The sequence below is a fragment of the Phocoena sinus genome, chromosome 5 (genome assembly GCF_008692025.1).
Source record: "Phocoena sinus isolate mPhoSin1 chromosome 5, mPhoSin1.pri, whole genome shotgun sequence".
In the NCBI taxonomy this organism is placed as follows: Eukaryota; Metazoa; Chordata; class Mammalia; order Artiodactyla; family Phocoenidae; genus Phocoena; species Phocoena sinus.
In genome coordinates this window covers 127793133-127814693 of record NC_045767.1, presented here as the reverse complement: position 1 = coordinate 127814693, position 21561 = coordinate 127793133, and the positions used below count along the sequence as shown (strand labels likewise).

Genomic DNA, 21561 nt, shown 5'->3' with positions numbered 1-21561 from the left:
AGTAGTCCAGGCAGGCTCACTGTCAGAGAGGTCTAAGCAAGGAATTAGTTGGACGTAACAGCCAGCCACTAGATTCCAGAATCAAGGTGTCTTGGAACTGACAATATACAGAAGCCAGAAAGTTATAGAAGTGGGTGATCTTTAAAATAGAATAAAAACATATAGATTGCTTTAATGGGAGGTTTCTATTCTGAGAATATTGAAAGAAAAGTTGAATTTCAGGGATGGATGGGCTGAATAGAACTGATTTACAAGAGTGACATAAGCAGAAAAGTTGATGTGCATTTCACCTAAAGAGCTATTGGGGTTATTTAATTTCCTTTGCCTAAACAAATATTGGTTCCACAGCTTAATATTGGAATGAACCTATTTGTAGATTTATTCTATGGGTGCAGTTATGGAGCCTGGAGGGGTAATTTGATGATAGGGATCTAAGCAGCTTGTAACAGTAATGACATAGAGACAAGAACTAATTGAAAGTAGTCAAATATACCCTCTTACCATAGCCTCATCTCTACTTCAGTTCATGTATGTGCTTCATTCTCAAGATAGACAGATGGCATTGGTGACTTCAAGCATATTTTTACAGATTATTATACTAGAAAAAGGCCCTTTCCCTTCTTTGTCCATACATCAATATCAGACATATGGCTATTTATCCACAAATAAAATCTCAGGCTCTCTTTGGGTCCTGTGCTTATTCTGGAACCAAATAATTTGTTCAGGCGCATGGTGGGCTCTCTGGCACCAGCCTGAGTTACATGATGACCCTCTGGGTGAAGGGTAGGCATACGTGGACACGTGCTTTCCTTGTCAGCTCGAAGGAAACTTTGCTTATAAGAAAAAAATATGGATTAGATTATTTTAATCTTATTAATTTAATTTTTAAATTTAACATTATTAAATTATAATTTAGATGTTTAAAATTATAAATATTTGTCTATAATTCACCATTTTAAACTGCTTTTAAAATATACTCTTCATTAGTTCAATTTGTTTTTGTTTGCTTTGGTCAATTTAGACTTATTTTATGTTCTTAGCCTTTCTGACATTTTTCTTAAGATTTCAGAATAGTCTTTTCTATTTTACAATAAGACTTTTGGCCATATGTAAATATCAACTATAATTTGTTAAACTAGGTATTTCTGAAAATCGGAGACCTAAACATACATAACAGGTTTTGATAGAATATCTTAGCATGGAAAAGACTAAATGAAAATATATTTCTCTTTATATACAGAAATATTTACTTTTTGACATCCATATTCACGAAAACAAAGAAATAAATTCAAATTTAAGGATTAATGAATGGATTATATATGGAATCCATTGCATTCTGCAAGCACTGATTTAATGATCCCAAATTAAGTGTCAGTACATAGTTGAATGACCTGAAGTACTTAAGCACTACCCTTCAGTATATCACCCTTTCCTTACAATTAAATTGTCACATGGTAGAACTCTTTGAAATGAATATTGGATGGACATCAGCATGAATGCATTCCTAGGAATCACAGTATTTATTCCATGCAGACTTGATGTAGGTTTAATAAAATGGACACATTCCTCTTAATTTATTGCAAATGTTTATAATTACCCTGAGGGTGTTTTCAAATGTCTGATGACTATAACATTATTAACTGTCTCTCTAGATAGTCTTAAAGTGATTTATTCCTCATTTGGCTACTTTCCAGCTTTCAGTTATCTCATTCACTTCAATGTACATCAGTAAGCATATAATTAATCCAAGCATCTTATTGAACTATTTTGTTTTCATTAGTATATATTATGTCAGTAGGTAAAAATGCTATATTCTACTATTTTGGATTTGTTCATCAGTAAAATGTTCTAAAAATATTGATTAGCATTACTGTAAAAATTACTTTCATGATGTAACATTATGATCTAATGTTAAAATCACAAGTTCTTATCAAATAGAAAATCTCAGTGGATCCCTATTGCTGGACTGTGTCACCTTAAAATCTCATACAGCACATTATTATCATTATTTTCTAAATACATCACAAATGACAAGGAAATAATTAACGACTCAAATCCCTTTAGAAGTAAGGGTTCTTCTGCGCAAAAATTTTTAAATCACTCCATGGTTACAAGCCTTTTTTCCCCTGAGGAAACAAGGCAATTGTAGATTATGCTTTGCCATTCATATGTTGGGAAAGTCCATTCAACTTCATGATGTATCTCATGCGTCCAGTAGTGTGATGTATTTCTTTTTATCTAAAAAAAATTCACAAGATTCTAAATATTAATTTAAAGCTTAGCATTCTGTCATAATTTCAGAAACACCAAGATTGACTGAATGAAGTACTGAGGTCTCCTGCTAAGTGAGGTTTTCAATGCATTAAGTGATCAAAAATGATTAAATGTGCCTAATCTACTCAAATGAGGGAGAGAGATGAGTAGAAGGAAAAAAACTAATCAGACCTACAAAGCCTCAGTGACAAATCTTTTTTCCTACCAAATTCAGCATTTTAAAAGTGTCATTCAAATACAATGATCAGACTGAGAATTACTGTTTGATGTATTCCAGAGAATGCCACTAAATTTAAGTTGCAACGACAGTTTGGAAAATGAGTAGTATTGTAAGATTCTTCTATCTGTAATAGGGTCTATGTTATCACCATATGTGTAGATAACAAGCTCATTGAGGGCAGGGATTGTTTTGCTCATGCTTGGCACATAGTAAGCAGAGACTAGATTCCAAAGAGATCTATTTTAGATGCTGACTACTGATTTAGGATAAACAGTAAAATATCACATTTTTGGGTGGGGTCTGTTTAGAAACGTGCTTATGCATTAGATCCTAATATCGCCTAGGAGTTTTCTACCTTAATCTATTTACATTATAAGCCATTTTCAGTAGAGATATTAAATTTAGTCTTACATTAGTGATCATAATAAAGTCATTATTCTACACAATTTAATAAAACAAATCATTGTGTTTCAATCAGCCATTACCTCTTGGAGAGCAGTTGCAGGAAGTTGGTCTAACTAGGTAACACAAATCAGATATCACAAAAATTGATGGTTGCTAGAATATCAATTTATAAAGGTAGTACCTAGATCAACTTTTAGTCCTTATTGTGATTTTTGTCTGTTTTCCATTTTTCCATAGAAAAAGAGAACAGAAGAAAATTAAGAACAAGTGGGACAATTGACTGGGTTAATAAAGTCTTGATAATGAAAATGCACATTGCATAGAAATTTGCAGTTTACAAACTGCTTTAATATTTCACACCCCTTATTTCCTTTTATTAGAACAACCCAGTAATTAGGTGATATAATTTTCTTTTTGCATTGATAAAGTGTGATTAGCTGTTTTCCTAAGCTTCCATTCCTTTGTTACATTTCTTTCATTGGCATTAATCACATTAAAACAATTACTTGTTTAAATTGTTATTCCCTCCACTAAACTGGATGTACTTCAAGAACAGGAACTGTGCCTTCACCTTCATTCCCAAACTACCAGATGTTTATTCAAAGACTATGTATTAGTCAATACCCTTTCTCTTGTGAGTGACAGAAGCTCATTTCAAACTAGGTAAGCAAAAAAAGAAAAAATGGTTTTTCGATTGACTCATGTAGTTGGGAAGTCTAAGAAATAGCTACTTTTTGTCCTTATCTTGTGTTTAATATCTTAGTTAATGAGTTAACTTGCTGTTATTATAATTATCTTGTCAGTAGAATTCATAATCACTGGGAACAACTGAAACTTCTATTTAACTTTCTGTTACCAATGAGTAACATCTAGTAACACCCACAGGCCTGGAAGCTTTATGATGTCAGGCATCATCTCTTATCTTTTTACTTTCTGTAACCTGTGGCATTTTACTCATTTTTTCCAACTAACAGTTAAGCAGGTAATGTAGCTGAATAATTGTGATAGTTGATCATACTCATGAACTGACAAAGCCAAAGACCCACTCTCTCTTGTAATGACTTTTCCACAGTGCAGCTAATAGCATGATTCAGATCCTTTTCACATCAAACTTAAAATTGCTGTATATCATGAGTGTTTGGTGTTATTCACAAATAAGCAAAACTATTATTGTTTATTTAGCTCCTGCATTCCAAGAGTCTAAAACATTCTGCTTGCTATTTTGGGTAACTGTCCATCAGTAAATTTTAGGCAATTCTGTCCTGTTGGTGGGGGGAGGAGTGGGTGGACCCTTAACAGGCAATTGTGCTATTATTAACAATAATAGCACCTACCATGTGTTAGACTCTACAATGGATTTCCCATGCAGACACACACACCATCACCCTCACTAATTAATCTTTCAAGACATCTATAAGATAAATATTTCTTCATTTGTAGATCAGAAAAATTTTCAAAAACTTTATAATCACTTATCTAGGCAATGATAACCAGAACTGCAGACTAAGGAAGTAAAGACATAATAGCAATCTTTTATCACATCACTTTTCTGGCCAAGTAACAATACATATAGTACTTAATTTCTGGTCAAATATAAAAGCTAAAAAAGTCATGCTGTTTTAAATGAAGGGAAAATCAGTTACAAGCTCAATTTGAATGATCACATAGCCCATAATCTACTTAGTCAGATCCTCTACTTAAAACTTTCAAGAGATTAAAACTGTATTTAGGATAAAATCAAAACCTCTTTCTGTGTCTCACCAGGATCCACATGATCTGAAGTTTCTCCACACAGCTTCACCTAACTCTGCCCTTGCCCTGGCTAGCTGGACTACAGCCACACAGAAATCCTTTAGGTACTTCAGACACAAGCTCTTCACTGCCTCGGGGCGTCTTCCCTAGCTGTTGTCCTCTCATCCTATCCCCTTGCCTGGGCAATGTCTTCTTATCCTTTAGATCACACTTTAAATGCCAGTTTTCCAGAGGAAACCTCCTTGAGTATTCTAACTAAAATACGTCCTTGTTCCCGCCCTGATATTCTCGAGGAGCACACCCTTGTTTCCTTTCCAGCACTTAGTGTGAATTGTATGTGTTACTTTGTTTACCTGTTTATTGCCTTTCTCAATGTGGGGAAGGGTATTCACTGTTGAATTCTGAGCACATAGCATTGGTGACAGGCAATAATTTCAATAATTTGTTTCAACAATTTTTTTTGAAACAGTTTCTTTTTTTTCTCAAAGTTAAGAGTGTAAGTAATTTGGAGTCTTATGCTCTGGTCACACTGTGTTTTCTGAACATCTCTATTTCAATTTATTTTTGTTTTTTTCTGTCATATTTAGCTGCACTTTTAAGTGACTCATACTAAAGAAACAACAGCTTACAATTCAAAATCAAGGATCTGCTCTGACACATAGTTTAAAGGCATACTGATTCTGGGGTAGGGTCCAGGCTTCTGCATTTTTAATACGATTTCCAAGCTATTCTGATTCACAGCAAAGTTTGAGAAGGCATGCTTGAGTGCGAACATAGTCCTGTTATATGTCTACCTGTATCTGCTAAATTTCATCAGATCTAAACCTTTGTTTAATGCATGCTTGAATACCTTACATCCTTAGGAACTCTCTGACCTGGATATTTAATGAGTACATAATACCTTTATTATTCCAGCTCTTTTATCTCTTGTTCTGCTCTAGATGAGTCTTTGTTCTTTTAAGCTACTGTGATGCTGACATCCTGGGTTTATAATTTAATTAGGAATAAGGAATGTAAGGTAGAATTGTACAGTTATCTATTCTGAAGAGTTTGAGCGTCATCAGATAACTAGACATATAGTGTTCATAGTAATTGTTTTAAAATAAAACAGATCATAAGAAGAAAGCAAATTATTAGTATTAATTTATAAACTTGCAAATATAAACTTTGGTTATGAGCAGATGTTAATTTCTAAATTTGTGACTGTTTCTTACTCTATTGGCTTATATATTGCTTGAAAAACACATGACCTTGTTATTGTCCTTGAGAGGTAAATTTTACATGCCTGCGGTCTTGCACATTAAGGAATTTTGAGATATAGTCCATTCATAATAAGCAACCTACAATTTCATTCACTCCTTATCTTTACTAGTTTTTTCCCTTTTAACATTTTATGTCATGAGCATATACAGAAAAATAAACAGTACTTTATAGTCAAAGCAATCTGCTATATTAAGATTGTATTGTGCCGGGTACATCTTCCAATCATATTTATCAATGTTTAGATCCCTTCTTCTATAAACAGCCAGTGTGGCACTAGGAAAAATATTTGTAACATTTCAGGCACTTATTGTTACTTAAATATACATCAAAATACAAGTTTATAAACATTTTATTTAGACTGTATTTTACCATCCTTATTTAGATGTGAAATGGACACAATTTTTTATTTGATAATCTTTCAGAAATTTTTTTATTTTGGAATGGGTGTGTGAATATTTTATTAAAATTTATGTTTTACACGCAAAGTACATTCCCATACTCCTGGAAAAAAACCAATCTCTACCAAGTTGTCCAGATTTGAGCTAAGGAGCTAGTACTCATAAAACAGGCAAAAATGTAGCTGTTTTATTTGTGGTCTAAGTGACCTGAGACCCTTCGAAAATAACCTCTCAAAGCCATCTTTCAAGTAAGATTGAAAATGTCAAGTTTAGTGATATCGTTGCCTATTTTAAGAAATGGTAGTAATCTTGATTCAGATTCATCAGCCATAATGACATTCATGTTTTGCCTGAGGTTAATATCACTCTTTAATACTGAGGAAAAATAAGGAATGTACTTTCTTATCTCACATTTGCTTTAGGGAAGTGAGGATCTTCCCCATCAGTTCTCTCTACTCTGTTCTAACATCTTCCAGAGGTGAGATAATTTAGAATGCTCAGTGGAGAAAAATTAATTTAAAAAATAACAATCCCTACATTTTTCGCATAAACACCTTAAGTTGTCTTTTCTCAACCTTAAACATATTTGAGAGTTCCATCAGCTCCTCAATTAGAAGTTTTAACAGCCTACAATGTAGAACAATAAACTATTATGATGTAAGTGAAATAGCTTTTCTCTCCCTTCTGTGCTGTAATTCACATTTTGATGGGCTTTTGATGTTCCTAGATATCCGTGGAATACAGGAGTTTTTGGACAAAGTGTCTCAGCAGGGGATGGATGTTGCACTTCAGAAGGTAGAAAACAACATCAATAAAATGATCACCACTCTCTTTGATACCATGAGAATAGAGGAATTGAATCGCTATCGAGACACTCTTAGGCGAGCCATCCTTGTTATGAATCCTGCCACAGCCAAAGCCTTCATTACTGAGGTAAGTAAAAATTGTCATGGGCTGCGAATAGGGTGTAAAATTTAAATGTTTTGGAGTAGACTCCACAGAGGAGATGAAAATTAAGAGCAGCGTGAGGGAATTAACTACACAACTCTCATTAGCACTAATTGAGGTAGCACAGTGAATTCCTTGCTCATCACATTTACCCCGTACTGTCCAGTTAATTGCTAAGAATGCTTTGAATTTATATGTATTTAGTCACGTAGCCAGGATGATTTTAAGAAATCTTATGGGGATTTAAAAGTGCTGTTTACCTGAGTGGATTTAACAAGTTGTCTAACTAATACTTAAAATTTTTATGCAAGTTAAAATTTTACTTCTGAGAAAAGATTTACTTCAATTAAGCTGTTGTTGCCTAAACATGATTCCTTTTACAAAAACATATAGCATATTTACTTCTGCTCTGTGAACTCTGTACCAAGACAAATAATTAAAATTGTCTGAAACTCTGCAAAGTGATGACCACTGTACATTTTATGATGCTGGATCCTCAAAATTTTAATTGTATGTGTTCATTTGGCCAGAAGCTCTGAAACTTTGTGAAAATACAATTAAGACTTTTTAATCTCTATATTCTAAAATCTTTGGTGCTGCCTTACAAAAGATTATTGTTAAGTAAGTTTGCCTTACTTCAAATTTTTAATTTTATGTAGTGCTAGAACTGATGATGACATTACATACTTTCACATGGGTTTTATTATTAGTTTTAAAATTTTTCATGACTTCATTTCACTAATACTTTTTTCTTCACCTCTCCATTATGCTTTCTTTAGCTCGCAAAGTACTGCTGTAAAGCTTCCAAATTAGGAATGTGTTAAAAATTCTTTGACACTCTATAATATAATTGGTATCAGGGACATTGAAGCAGAATATAAATCACTAATAAGAATAAAACTTTGGAAAATATCAATGATACATTTTAAAAATTTTAATTGAAAACTTTGTTATGCAGTTTAGGGACAAATACAGAACTTTGACCTTTCTAAGTCTAGCAAATAACTCAGAGAATCTCATTGAACCACTGGATTTTTCCACAATAGAAAGAATATTTTCAATTCTACAGGAGCTTGTTCTTTCCTTTCAAGAAACACAAAATCTGCTGGAAGATTGAAGGCAAATATACAAAGAAATGTAATATAAGTTGGAATTTTAAAATTACAAGAAATAAAGTTGAAGCATCTATAGTCATTTTTGGTTGGAAAGATCAGAGAAGGCTTCATTGAGAAGGCACATTTGAACCAGACTTAGTATCATGAGTAGGAATTCACAAAATAAATGGTATTTAACAGACAAGTACAAGTCCATCTCAGCCACTTTCTGATCACATGATGTCAGCCAATTACTTAACATTTTTGAGCCTCCATTTTGTCACCAGTAAAATGGGAATAATTATTGATTTCAGCTTATTATATTTGTAACACAGAATAATGAGATATAAAAAGCCTTAAAGGGGTGGCTGGGGGACTAGCACCTAGTAGATGTTTAAGAAACAGTAACTTCTGGATCATTTTTTCTAGCGCATAGTGTATACCTGACACATAGCACATGCTGTGGCCCCCATCCTTGACTCTGAACTTTGATACTTTTAACAATCTACTGCTTCCACTTTGTTCTCAAACACATAAATCTATCTTTGTGATTTTCCTGAGAGACTTATCTCCCTTCCTCTACCAAGCCACCATTTTTTCCCCCATTCACTTTGTCTTTCTGATTTTCTGTCTTTAAACTATGGACTAAGTTTATTTTATGGTCTCAAGTGGCGAGGAGGAATGACAGAAAGGATGTGAACCCACCTGCCTTCCCTATCCTAAGCTGGCTATCCTCTTCTCTGACCTGTGTAGTGGTTCCTGTTGCTCCATTAGCTGTTCTCAAATACTTCCCAGCTTGCTTCTGCTCTCCCATGAGTTCTAGGAACATTTCCCCACTTAGAGAATAGGCTGACCGCTTAAGTCCTAGATGCAGTTCATTCAAAGGCAAGCAGCAGCAAATCCAAAAGACAGACAGCACCGGAGGTCTGGAGACGTGGAATAGTTCCTGACTTAGAGGATCACTTAGTTTAGTGGAGGAGGCAAGCATGTAACTAAATAATAAAGTATGAAAGAAAAATAGTATAATAACGACAGGCGGATGATGCTCTGGAATCCCATAGGAGAACTGACTAACTCTGCAGGAGTTTGGCTGGCGTCAGGAAAACTTTCACAGAAAGTTTGCTTTACCAGAATCATGAAAAATGAATAAGACTGTATTAGGCAGACAATGATAGGCAAATAAAAATTCACTGTGTGTGCACGTGTGTGTGTGAGAGAGAGATGGACATAGTTTTAAAAATCAAATATAACCGAGGGTTTTATAATGAAAAGCAAGAGTCCCTTGGTCCACCTATTTCTCCCTCCAGTTATTCTTTTCAAAAATAATTACTTTTTTTTAAAGGGAATTCCTTTATTTTTATTATTTATTTATTTATTTTTGGCTGTGTTGGGTCTTCGTTTCTGTGCAAGGGCTTTCTGTAGTTGCGGCAAGCGGGGGCCACTCTTCAGGGCGGTGAGCGGGCCTCTCACCGTTGTGGCCTCTCCCGTTGTGGAGCATAGGCTCCAGACGCGCAGATTCAGTAGTTGTGGCTCACGGGCCCAGCTGCTCCGCGGCATGTGGGATCTTCCTGGACCGGGGCATGAACCCGTGTCCCCTGCATCGGCAGGCGGACTCTCAACCACTGCGCCACCAGGGAAGCCCTAATGTTTAAAATTTAATTGGTATTTAGAGTACACTATGCATTCACATGATTCAAGATTTAAAAGGTTCAGAAGGATAACCTCCTGTTATTGTTCCTTAAGCACCTGATTTTCTTCTCAGGAGGCAATGTGTCTTGTGTGGCATTCCAGGTATACATCTACACATATACATGTACATGCACATATACATATACATCTTAGCTCCCCGACCAGGGATTGAACCTGCACCCCTGCATTGGAAGGCAAAGTCTTAACCACTGGACTGCCAGGGAAGTCCCTCAGTAATTTATTTTAAAACACTTTTCTGATGGCTTCTGTCCCTTTTTCCTCATGGTCGTTGGTTTATATATCTGTTCATTCCCTTATATTGTATTGGGGTTTTGGAGATGATCCCATTTGACTTTTTTCAGTTGGAAGTTCCAGGATGTTCTTTCAGATTTTTAGAGATTAACAGACAAAAGATACTTTAAAGAATGATTGTTATAGTTTTGAAGAAATAATATATCGAACCATGACATTTTAGATTTGGAAAGTACAACATATAACATTTTGTCTGAATTCCAAATTTACAATTGAGAAAATTAAAAGCCTCCCTAGCTCTCATCAGTATTATTCCCCAACTTACTCCAGCCACGTTCAATATCTTTGCAGCTAGTGCTGATAGTGGACGGTAGAGGACGCTCAAAGTTTGAAACTGATAAAGTAAGTTGGCAGCAGGTCAAAGGGGTACGTGATTGTCAGGTCCTAAGACATATAGAAATGACTTACAGTGGATTACATGATGGATAGAAAGGCAAATGAAGCTAGAAAAGAATTGATGGATTGGGATAATGGGAAAGAGAGAGGAACTAAAGATTATGATGAGGTCAAAGAGACAGGTTCTGTAAGCACCGAAGAGAGGGAGAGGAGGAAGGGAGAAATTCTGCTCAAAGAGAGGGAATAGCAGAATTCCCAGCTTCACTGCTTCCTACATTTTATAAGTTGGCATGGAAAGTTTTAAAAATATTCAAGGGAAATATTAAGTCAAAAGAATGAGTCTTAAAAAAGAAATTGCTCACTTAGCATTGTTATTTAATTGCTAAGGGGAAAAAAGGGGCATGTCAATTCTGTTTGCCTCTTTTTTTCTGTCCCTGGAGCAATTATGTGGCATTGAGTTAATTATGCTCCCTTTCAAGTCTTAGAAATTTAATATATCACATGTCTACAGTCAGTTCTCCACCCCTCATTCAAGATTTCAAAGCTTTAAGAAAAATACTGCAGTTATGTGCAACTGAGTAAATCAACCTGCTGTGATATCGGTGGAAAATTGTTATCGCAATGTACCCATAAGTGTCCTTGAAATGAATACGGTGAAAAAAGAGTGCTCACATGGTTTGATTTAAATATGGATTAGGATGATATTTTGGAAAACAGTATTTTTGGTAGAGGAAAATGTTGCATTGGATGCTATGTCAGTTAAACCATTTCCAGAAAGGCTATATGCATTAGAACTTTTGGGTCTTAACTTTTAGTTTTCCAGTTTGATAAGAAAAATCAATTCTTTGAAAATGGGAAGTTTTATTACTTATATGATAATAAATATTATTGCCTATTTACATTTTTTCAAATTTTCAGAAAGGAACCCTACTGTTACATGAAATCCTTTTATTCTGCAATAAGAAAAGGGTATTATCTTTTATTCCTTAAAACATACTTTATGAAATAGCTTTCATTCCATTGTACTATATCGCAGAGAACTTTGATCCTGTCAAACAACAAAAAGGCAAAGTACTTCAAATATGTAAGCAGCTTACCAGAAATAAGCCTTTAGGAAGGTTTAGAAAACAAGGGAAGTTATCTTGTCTCAAGGGATATAGAAAGGTTCCTAGTCATCAAAAGAGAGCTTTGAATATTCAAATTACTATGATAGTTATCAAGTAGCTATACAAATAACCCAATTTTTACCAAAATAAAAGAAATAATTTGGAGACATTATGCAATGTACAGTTGTTTTTGTTTGTTTGTTTTTGCGGTCCACGGGCCTCTTACTGTTGTAGCCTTTCCCGCTCCACGGCATGTGGGATCTTCCCAGACAGGGCACGAACCCGCGTCCCCTGCATCAGCAGGTGGACTCTCAACCACTGCGCCACCAGGGAAGCCCTGCAATGTACAGTTTTTAAGATGAGGATAATGTAATAACACTAGACAAAGGAACATATGACTATAATTTTTTCCAAAATATATTCATTGCATGAAAGTCTCTCTAATAATACTGTGTTCATAGATGATTGATATGCATTTTAAAGTACACTTTTTATTGAAATGTAATGTACATAATTATAATGCACATAACTGTACAACGCAACAAATTTCCATGCATCCAGATCAAGAGACAGAACATAACTAGCATTCCCAGAGTCCCCTTCCAGGCAGCACCCAGTTGTAACCTCCTTGAAGGTACAGCCATTATCTTGACTTCTAACACAATAAACTAGTTCTGATTCATATTAAACTTTATGTGAATAGAAGCATACTGTGTATACTCAGATCCAACTCACCTCTTTCCAGTGACCCCTGACTTGGGTATTGATATTGGTGAACAGTTTGCTACTAATTTCTCCTAATAATCTAAAGGTCATTTAACAGTGTTTGCCTTTGAAATGTCTAATTTGCTAGTTTTCCTTTTCTATCAGGTTTTTGATGGGTTCAACATTTTCATTCTATTCTATTTATTTAAATGAAGTTAAACAAGGAAATAACCTGAACATAAGTGAAGGTTATACTCATATTTGAAATCTAAAATCACAGTTGCTTCAACCTTCAAGACAAGGGAATTGAAATTCTTCTCTAATCCAGTATTCATTTATTCATTCATTCAGACAATATGTTTAAAGCTATTCTGTGCAAGACAATGTGGCTAATGTTGCTAGGAATACAATCATGAAAGATATATGGGTCTAGCCTCAAAGAACAGACAGATTAATAAGGGGAATGTTGTAAACATAGAATGTACAAAATAATAAAACCACAAGAAAATAAACAGGAAACTTACTCTTCTCAACTCCCAAATGGAATTGAAAATCAAGAAAACAAAGTTGCTATCCAAAACTTAATCAAATGAAGTTTGTAGATAATGTATAAGATTACACAGACCTAAAAATAAAACAACATTTCTTTTGTTATTAGGTACTGAGAAGTCTTAGCTACTTCAAGAAATTCTTTCCATAATTTACTATAGTCTTATCAAAGCACGTCTGGAATGTGATTGAATCCAAGAGTGATTAAATTTATATTGAGTTTTCTCTCCATGAAGTAATATGGACAAAACGAAAACAAAGAGATTAGTTAAAATAGACCTAATGATAAATTTGAGGATTAGAATTTGGCGGTGTTTGTCTATTACTGCTTAGAAAAGAAAGACATCAGACCTAGAAGGCAAGGACTTGCCAACATATAAAAGTATTCTCTATAGCATGCCAGGCACAATTTACCACGCCGTACTATGGTCTGAGTGAAATAATTTCAAAATTATGCGCCTCCTTGTTTCTGTTCCCATTCTCAACATCACCTTTGGAAGCTAGGAGAATGGTGAGCCCCTGAATTTAATCACTAGAGAGATATGTTTGTGGCAAACAAATAAATTAGCAATTTAATCAATATGCCAGTTTTTAGTCAATTTGTGTAGTATATAAATGGCAAAATATTGCGGCAATACATGTTACAAGTACCATTATTTTCCATTTCCAGACCAAAACATAGATCACTGCACTCTGCTCTGCTGTTCTGGGCAGCCGTGGCAAATGCATCTTAGTTAGCACTGGAGTCTAAATCTATTTGCCAACCTGGGTTAGTGTGAATCACTTTCCCAGAACTTAGTCAATTCCTTAAGTGCTAACTGACAAAATCAGTAATTTAGATTTGCACAGGATCAGATTTGAGGGTGTAGCCACCCTATGGAGCTTTGTTGAAAAGTAAGCAGGTACCCCTAAGTTACAATTCTGTTCAGACTTTTTCTCACTTTAATACAGATAAATAGGAGGGAAATAAACTGTTTAGGTAGAGAACATTAAGATTCTAGCAAACTCTATTTTTAATAGAATACACAAAACTGTAGCATAAGAGGATTCAAATATTAAACTTATGTGTGTCCACCCAACACAACACTAAAGTTATATGAACATATGGGTCCATTAATTTCAAATATGAAATACTTTAAATATGTATATTACTTGATGAGGCAACATCTAAGTCAATACTTGAAACCTATATTTAGGATTTGGATTTAAGGCAATTTGGTAGACAGGCATCCTTCCATGATGAAGAAAAGCATGCATAAAGATACTGAGAAGGAAAATTAAAAGGAGCTGAATGGGACAGGGGACATGGGCTAAAGGAAGTAGAATTTTAGGATGCAAAATCGGGAAGTAAGGTTGTACTAGACTGGTAAGTGAAAAATTTTGAATGTCACACCTAAAGAAGGGGGCAGGCTACAAAGGCAGCATGAACATGGAATTTGGATTCAGTTTTTGCTTAACTAGCTGTGTATCCCTGGCCAAGCCACTTAAAATCATTTAGCTTTATTTTCCTCACCTATAAAATGGAGTAATTCCTGAATCACAGAGTTATTTTGAAGGCTATATTTGGTGTAATGTACATACAATGTGTAGAACAATGTTCACATCTAGTAGAAAGTTTGTAAAGCAGGATAAAGAAGAAAATGCAAATGATGTTAATAGACTTGGGAATTGATTAGGTGTGTGAAATGAGGTTGAGATACGGGAACAGAGATGGATCCTGTTTCAAGTCTGAGTTTCAATGATGTTAATGTTATGAAATCAGAAACATAAGAAAATGAATAGGTTTTGAGATAATACAATAAATAAAATTACAGTCATAAATTTGATGTTATTCTGGAACATCTAGATTGAGACATGCCTGTGTTTGGTGGAAATGAAAGAATGGAACCCAGTAGTCCTAAGGAAAAGCTATCGTATTTGTCAATGTGATGATCATTGGTGAACTTTGAAAAAACATTTTTATTAAAGTAGTGTGAGGAATAAAAAAGGTTGTAAGGAAATAATGAAGGGGTTGTTAGCAAATAAACAGAGTAAGAGTAGATGGGGGCATTAAAATCATCCCTGGTTGACAATCACTGATATAGAACTATTCAGTGTTGGAAAACTAAATTTTGTTCTCATGGAATTTTTATTGCTGGCAGATGACACCTGCTTTTTACTTTTCCCCTAATAATAGCTAGTCAACATTTACTGGACTCTTTGCAGGTGTCTGACACTGTGCTGATCACTCTATACGTTATCTTGTATAATCCTCAAAAAATCCATTGAGATGGGTATAATAGTTTCTTCATTCTACAGATAAAAAATTAAAGGAATGACGTATAGTCATTTGTCCATCTAGATTAAGTAGATTATTTGCATTTTATTTTCTGTTAACTTAGTCATCATTTTTTACATTTTTACTGTTTTCTAATAGTGTTCATCATTAATTCCTTTTGGGGAAGAGTATAATTGGTTTTCAAGTAATACCTCTCTAGTCTTCAACTGGTAAGTTTATATTATAGTCTTTGGACATGCCATCAGAGAGGCAAATCAGTTTGCCCGAAATTTTTAGCACAGAATAAATGAAAACACAAAAAAGCAATTAATTGTATACATAAATGATAAGGCATAACTAATTGGAGGCAAGAAATCCGAGTTTGTTCTGAACATTGTAAAGTAGTTGCCATCAGCAGTAATTAACATTTATTGAGTTTTTCTTATGTGCCAGACACTGCTCTAAGCATGTTTTACATATTAACACATTTAATCCTCATACCAAATGTAACAGGTAGATGCAAGTGTTTGGCTTCATTTTACAAAAAAGGAAAATGAGATACAAAAGAGATTGTGAAAGTAGCCCCAGGTCACACAGCAAGGAAGAGCAAAGCCAGGTCTAGACCATTCTTAAGGAGTGGGCTATGCTATATTACCTCTCCAGGCACACAATGCATGTGAAAAAAATCATCCTATTTTTGTTTATGACAGAGAAGTAATTGGTATGCCTAACTCGCATTAAATCATTTTTAAAGAGATTTTGCACTGCGGTGAGCTAGGGAAGAGTACTGGAGGACAAGGTGGGGAGTTCGGTCAATGTGATTAGGCCATCTGTGTTTGGTAATTGGTCTTTACCAAAGTTACACTCCTACCTAACCACAGAGATCTGGAGATAGAGACTCTATCTTCCTTGATCATTACATCTCAAAGGGATGGCTCCCAGGTCCTTGAGAAAGACATTCTTGGGTTGTAAAACTAGCTGGAGGCTGGAAGAAGATTTACATCTTAAGGGAGCAGAGAAAGAATTTACAATTGCAAATGTTCTAAAGTAAATGCTCTAAGAAAAGGGAGCTCAAAGGCCTAGAGTCAGAAAGAAAAGTGTTTAAAGCTTAGTGAAGCTGAGGAGAGTTAAGGTTGTCTTGGGTCAAGCATAGACGGGATATTTGGACTAACTAGATTTAGTTTTGCTGTGTGTGCTTATGATAGATATATATATTGAATAATATATATATATTTAATAATCATTGAATACATATTCAAATGTATAGGTTGCAGAAATGTATTATCATTATCATGTAAAGGAATGTTTGGAATGAAAGGAATTGTTAGAACTCCAGTGACTCACAAGATAGTATTTAATTACTGATATGACAAGACCACTAGATATGCTGAATGTGAACTTTCAGAACAAAAGAGTAATGCTGATTTAATCTAAGAGGTTCAGGTGGTCAACCTCATATGGGACTCCTGGAGGAAACGGATGGCAATAATGACTACCCATTGCCAAATTTCATCAAGCAGGGCTAAAAGGGGTCAGGATTAGAAGGCTGGGAAACATGGGGTCCACAAAGGGGCATGGACCTGACTATATTTCGTAACAATACAGGTTGGCCTTTGCTGAGGGTCCTGGAATAAATTTTCAGCATGATCCAAACCCCTTCTTGGTGCATCTGACCTGAGCTCCCTGTAGCTACAAACAAAAACTTCACAACCTTTCAGTACAAATGAAATCACAATTTCCAGAGACACAGATTTTGATGAGTAAAGTGCATGTTTTACATCTCTGTGACTGTTTTTAGAATTGTAAGCCTTAGAGTATTTCTAAATTCTCTAGCCCCTATTCTATGAAGGTTGCTCTATTTCAAGATAAATTGGTTTGAAAACAAAGACCATAAAATAAACCCATCATCCTAGCATTTTGAAAATGTATGTATGTGTTTAAAAATAAGATGAAATTTTTGGATATTTCACCAAATTCCAGATCCATCGACTCCTTGAACTCAGGTTCACTTGACTCCCTGAAAATAAATTGCTTTTCATGAAAGTGCTCAAATTGATAAAAAGTTACTCTTACCGTCCTAAGCCCAAATAAAATTTGAGAAGTACTGGTCCTGGGCCTATCTCTACAGTTCTCAATAATATTTCCATCTTGTAAGTGCCAGAATTGCCATTGACTAAGACATATGTGATCAATGACCAGCACTAAACATACAATTGTGCACTTTTGTATAAATGATGTTAATTATATTTTTAGATTGTGACGTACTGTGGCTGGTTAAAAACATGCATATTTCTGAAGAGCTATTTGTCCATCCATATTCAATGTTAAATGCATGCAACTTTTATATCTATGGATATATGGATCTGTCTATGGGGAATTTCAAAAATGCCTTTACCTAGATCCCATCCCAGAACCCTGAATCATAACTTCTGCGGTGGAGTGCAGGCACTGGTGTTTTAAAAAACCTCCTCGGGTAACTGGCACACAAAAGTCTGTGGAAGTAGAGAACTGCTCTTGACTACTGCTTCTCAAGCTTTAATGTGCACACCAGCCTCCTGGAGATGTTTGTTAGAATGAAAATTCTGTTTCTGTGGGTATGAGCCTGAGATTTTATATTTCTATCAGACTCCCAGAAAACATTGGACAGAGCTTGTGTAGAGTATTTCCATCATCACAGAAAGTTTTGTTGACCAGACCTTGAACTTATATTAAATATAAATCTAAAAAACATTTGTCTGAAATTCAGAATAATAGCCATTAGGAGAATGTAGAAATTTGTTAACAGACGTTCCCTAACAATATAAATAATTTTCCAGTGTAAGTGGCCGAGAATTTTAGTAATTAATCCATATACCTAATTGCATTTCAAACTGTAACATGTTTCTTGGCCCACCTGCCTGAGGCACATTAGTTGTTGAAAATAATAAAAGTTATTTTCTTGCAATCCCCACCAGTTAAACTATTGGAACACTGGTTCCCTCTAAACTAATAGTGCAAGATCCCAGGGTCTCTCAAAACTCACCATTTCCTCTCACCTTTCCACAAGTTTCTGGTATCAAGGTGTGTATGTTGATGACCCAGTTGCTCAAAATGTATGTTGGAGACTTGTTGCTGAAATTCAGCCTCTGTATACCAGTGCCAGATTAAATCTCAGAGACAGAGTTTTGGGTGAAGTAGAAAGAAATAGCTTTATTGCTTTGCCAGGCAAAGGGGGCCACAGCGGGCTGATGCCCTCAAGACCGTATGTCCCGCCCTCGAGGCCGTAGTGAGGAGTCTTACAGCGTTCAAGGATCAGGGCATGATCAGCTCGTGGACCGTCTTCTGATTGGTTGGTGGTGAGGTAATCGGGGGGAGCCAGCATCATTGACCTTCTGGTTCCAGCCAGTCTGTGGTCTATGTGCTTGTGGGCAGTATATAGTTAATTTCTTCCACCTGGTGGGAGCTTCAGTATCTGCAGAACAGCTCAAAGGACATGGCTCGAAATATTATCTATAGTCCTTGAGGAAGAACTAAAGGTCCTTGACTTTGTTTAATGGCTAAAGTATTATTATTTTGTCTTGCTTGACTGTTTTTCTTTCTTTCTGCTTTTCTCTCACTTCTCTGATTAAATTTCTTCTTTGACTAAAGTTTTCTACAAACAAAAGGCAAGCGGAGGACATGGGTGGACATCTGTTCTGGGAAGGCCTCCTAGGGTCCTGCTCGGTTATAGACTAATGCTACTACCAGGAAAATTCACAAATCACTGTCACACTAGGCTTTTGCTAGCATCATTGTCCAAGGTCTTGCCACAGCAAAATATCTCCTCCAGCCCAACAGCAGGATCCCACACTAAACCTTACTCCCCTGAGGACTGAGCTCTCAGTTGAGTCAAGAGTGGTAGTATATTCTGTTCTCTTAGTAAAAACTGTGGTGACCTCGTATTTATTTTATCTATTTTTATTACATCTCCTTCCTCTGTGGTGTTTAGCACTCAGACACATGGACCATAGCAGAATGTCTCTCAGAGTAGTAATGCCTGCAATTAGACTTAAGGGCTAGAAACACCAAATCCGGTGCTCCATTTTACTGTCCATTGAGGTTGGAGGTTGGACCATATCCCCCAGAGAACGAGAGGATCTAACTAGGGCATCTAGCCGTCAGTCCCTAAATGTCCAGGTGTCTTCCCTTATAATTAAGCAGCTTAAGCAAATAGACCACTGTGTTCCCACCTTGTCAGCCTTTCAGACATTAAATGAAAGCTAAGATGGCTGAAGCTAAGCCATGCTGGGGACCCCAATACAAGACAAAATTGCTCCTTAAAATATAAATGCACTCGGGCTTCCCTGGTGGCGCAGTGGTTGAGAGTCCGCCTGCCGATGCAGGGGACACGGGTTTGTGCCCTGGTCCAGGAAGATCCCACATGCCGCGGAGCGGCTGGGCCCGTGAGTCATGGCCGTGGGGCCTGTGAGTCTGGAGCCTGTGCCCCACAATGGGAGAGGCCACAACAGTGAGAGGCCCGCATACCGCAAAAAAATAAATAAATAAAATTAAAAATATATATATATAAATGCACTCAACACAATAATCACTTCATATTTACTCTGAAAAATAAGAATTCTGATAACAGAAGAAACAAAAAAATAAACAACTAAAAGCAGCCCTTTAAATTTCCCTATAGACTAACTTCGAGGTTTTTTTCAAGCTTTGTTTAAAGGACACATATCTTTGTGAATTTTGGATCTTTTAAAACATTCACCAGCATTCTCATTATTATTGTTCTCCTTCTTTAGATTGTAAGCTTCATGCGTTTAAGGTTTTTTATTTATTTAACTTTAAATCTCACATCGTATGCTAATATATTGCATATAGCAAGCTCAAAATAAATGGTAAATTTTTGAGATGAAATTTGATTTTGGTTTTGAGGGTTTTAGACATCTTATAACTGATTTAAATAAGAAATAAGTACTATGTACCAGGATGAACCAAACATTTTCCTTCTTATCTAATTGTATTCTTTCCCCCTTCCAAATGTATATATGTGTGTTTGCCTCATGTTGAATTCAATCTTCAAGTCCTTACATTGTAACTAACCAATAATTTCTTGAAACATAACTGAAAGTAAGTATTTCTTTTCAGCAATGACCCCTCCCCTCCTTAGACTATCTTTTATCACTTCTGAGTGGATTACTAGAATTTCTATGAAGAGATCAAATTAAACAAAATTCAGTCTAATACCTTTTCTTTTTAAATTGGGGGGAGGTTAAAATAGCTGGTAAAACATGGGTATATTTATGTATATATGTATGTATTTATTTATTTTACGGTACGCGGGCCTCTCACTGTTGTGGCCTCTCCTGTTGCGGAGCACAGGCTCCAGACGTGCAGGCTCAGCGGCCATGCCTCACGGGCCCAGCCGCTCCGTGGCATGTGGGATCTTCCCGGACCGGGGCGCGAACCCGTGTCCCCTGCATCAGCAGGCGTACTCCCAACCACTGCGCCACCAGGGAAGCCCCTTTATTTTTAATATTGTTGTTTTAATTACGCAGGTTGAGAACTAGCCTGGTTTAAAATTAGCATAGGATATAAGATTTGAGACAGCCAGTTTTCATCCCTGAATAAGTAATCCTTGTTTTGTTCTATAGGGGAGAAAAACAATCTCTTCCTCTACCCACCTGACTTCCCAAGAATCAAACTGATAGATTAACAACAGGAAAAAAAAACAAAAACAAAAAACAAAAACAGACTTAGTCACAAACTTTAGGGGAAGAAAAAAATTTTTTTCCTTCTATTCTTGTAGGTTCTTGTCTGGGGCCCTGTAAGAAAAACAGATTAACAAGAAAAACAAACAAGTTTATTAATATGTATATCTCATGTATACATAGGAGAAATTCAGGGATGAGTAACTCAAAGAATTGCCTAGAACTTGTGCTTAAATGCCATCTTCACCTAAAACGAAGAAAGAAGGATATGGGGGAGGCAAGTTATAAGGAGGTAACCAGAAAAAGTACAGTAAACAAGGGTAAGGTTTGTTATGCAGATTTAAATTGGTACCGTCTCCAATGATAAGAGGCTCTTGTGATTTAGTCATCCCTCTCTTTTTATACAGAGATATGACTCAAGGAGAATTTTAGGATGTAAATGCCATCTAACAAAGTGTGGAGAAGAGGCTAGACAAAGGAAAAGGGGTTGGGGGCTGCTGAGAGGGGAGGTGGCAAGTACGGGAAGCTGACTAGAAAAAGTATGGTACATAAGGAGAGTTTAGTAAGGTTAGTTT

The 21561-nt window shown here is 35.8% G+C and overlaps 1 protein-coding gene across 2 annotated transcripts in view; it reads left to right on the top strand.

Moving 5' to 3' along the window:
• The window catches only part of GRID2 (glutamate ionotropic receptor delta type subunit 2), a 1366547-nt gene that overhangs the window by 730171 nt on the left and 614815 nt on the right, over positions 1-21561 (top strand). For both annotated transcript variants that reach the window (XM_032633736.1, XM_032633737.1), the window contains one exon: positions 7040-7245. In XM_032633736.1, the coding sequence (XP_032489627.1) occupies positions 7040-7245 (206 nt within the window). The remainder of the gene's footprint in view (positions 1-7039; positions 7246-21561) is intronic.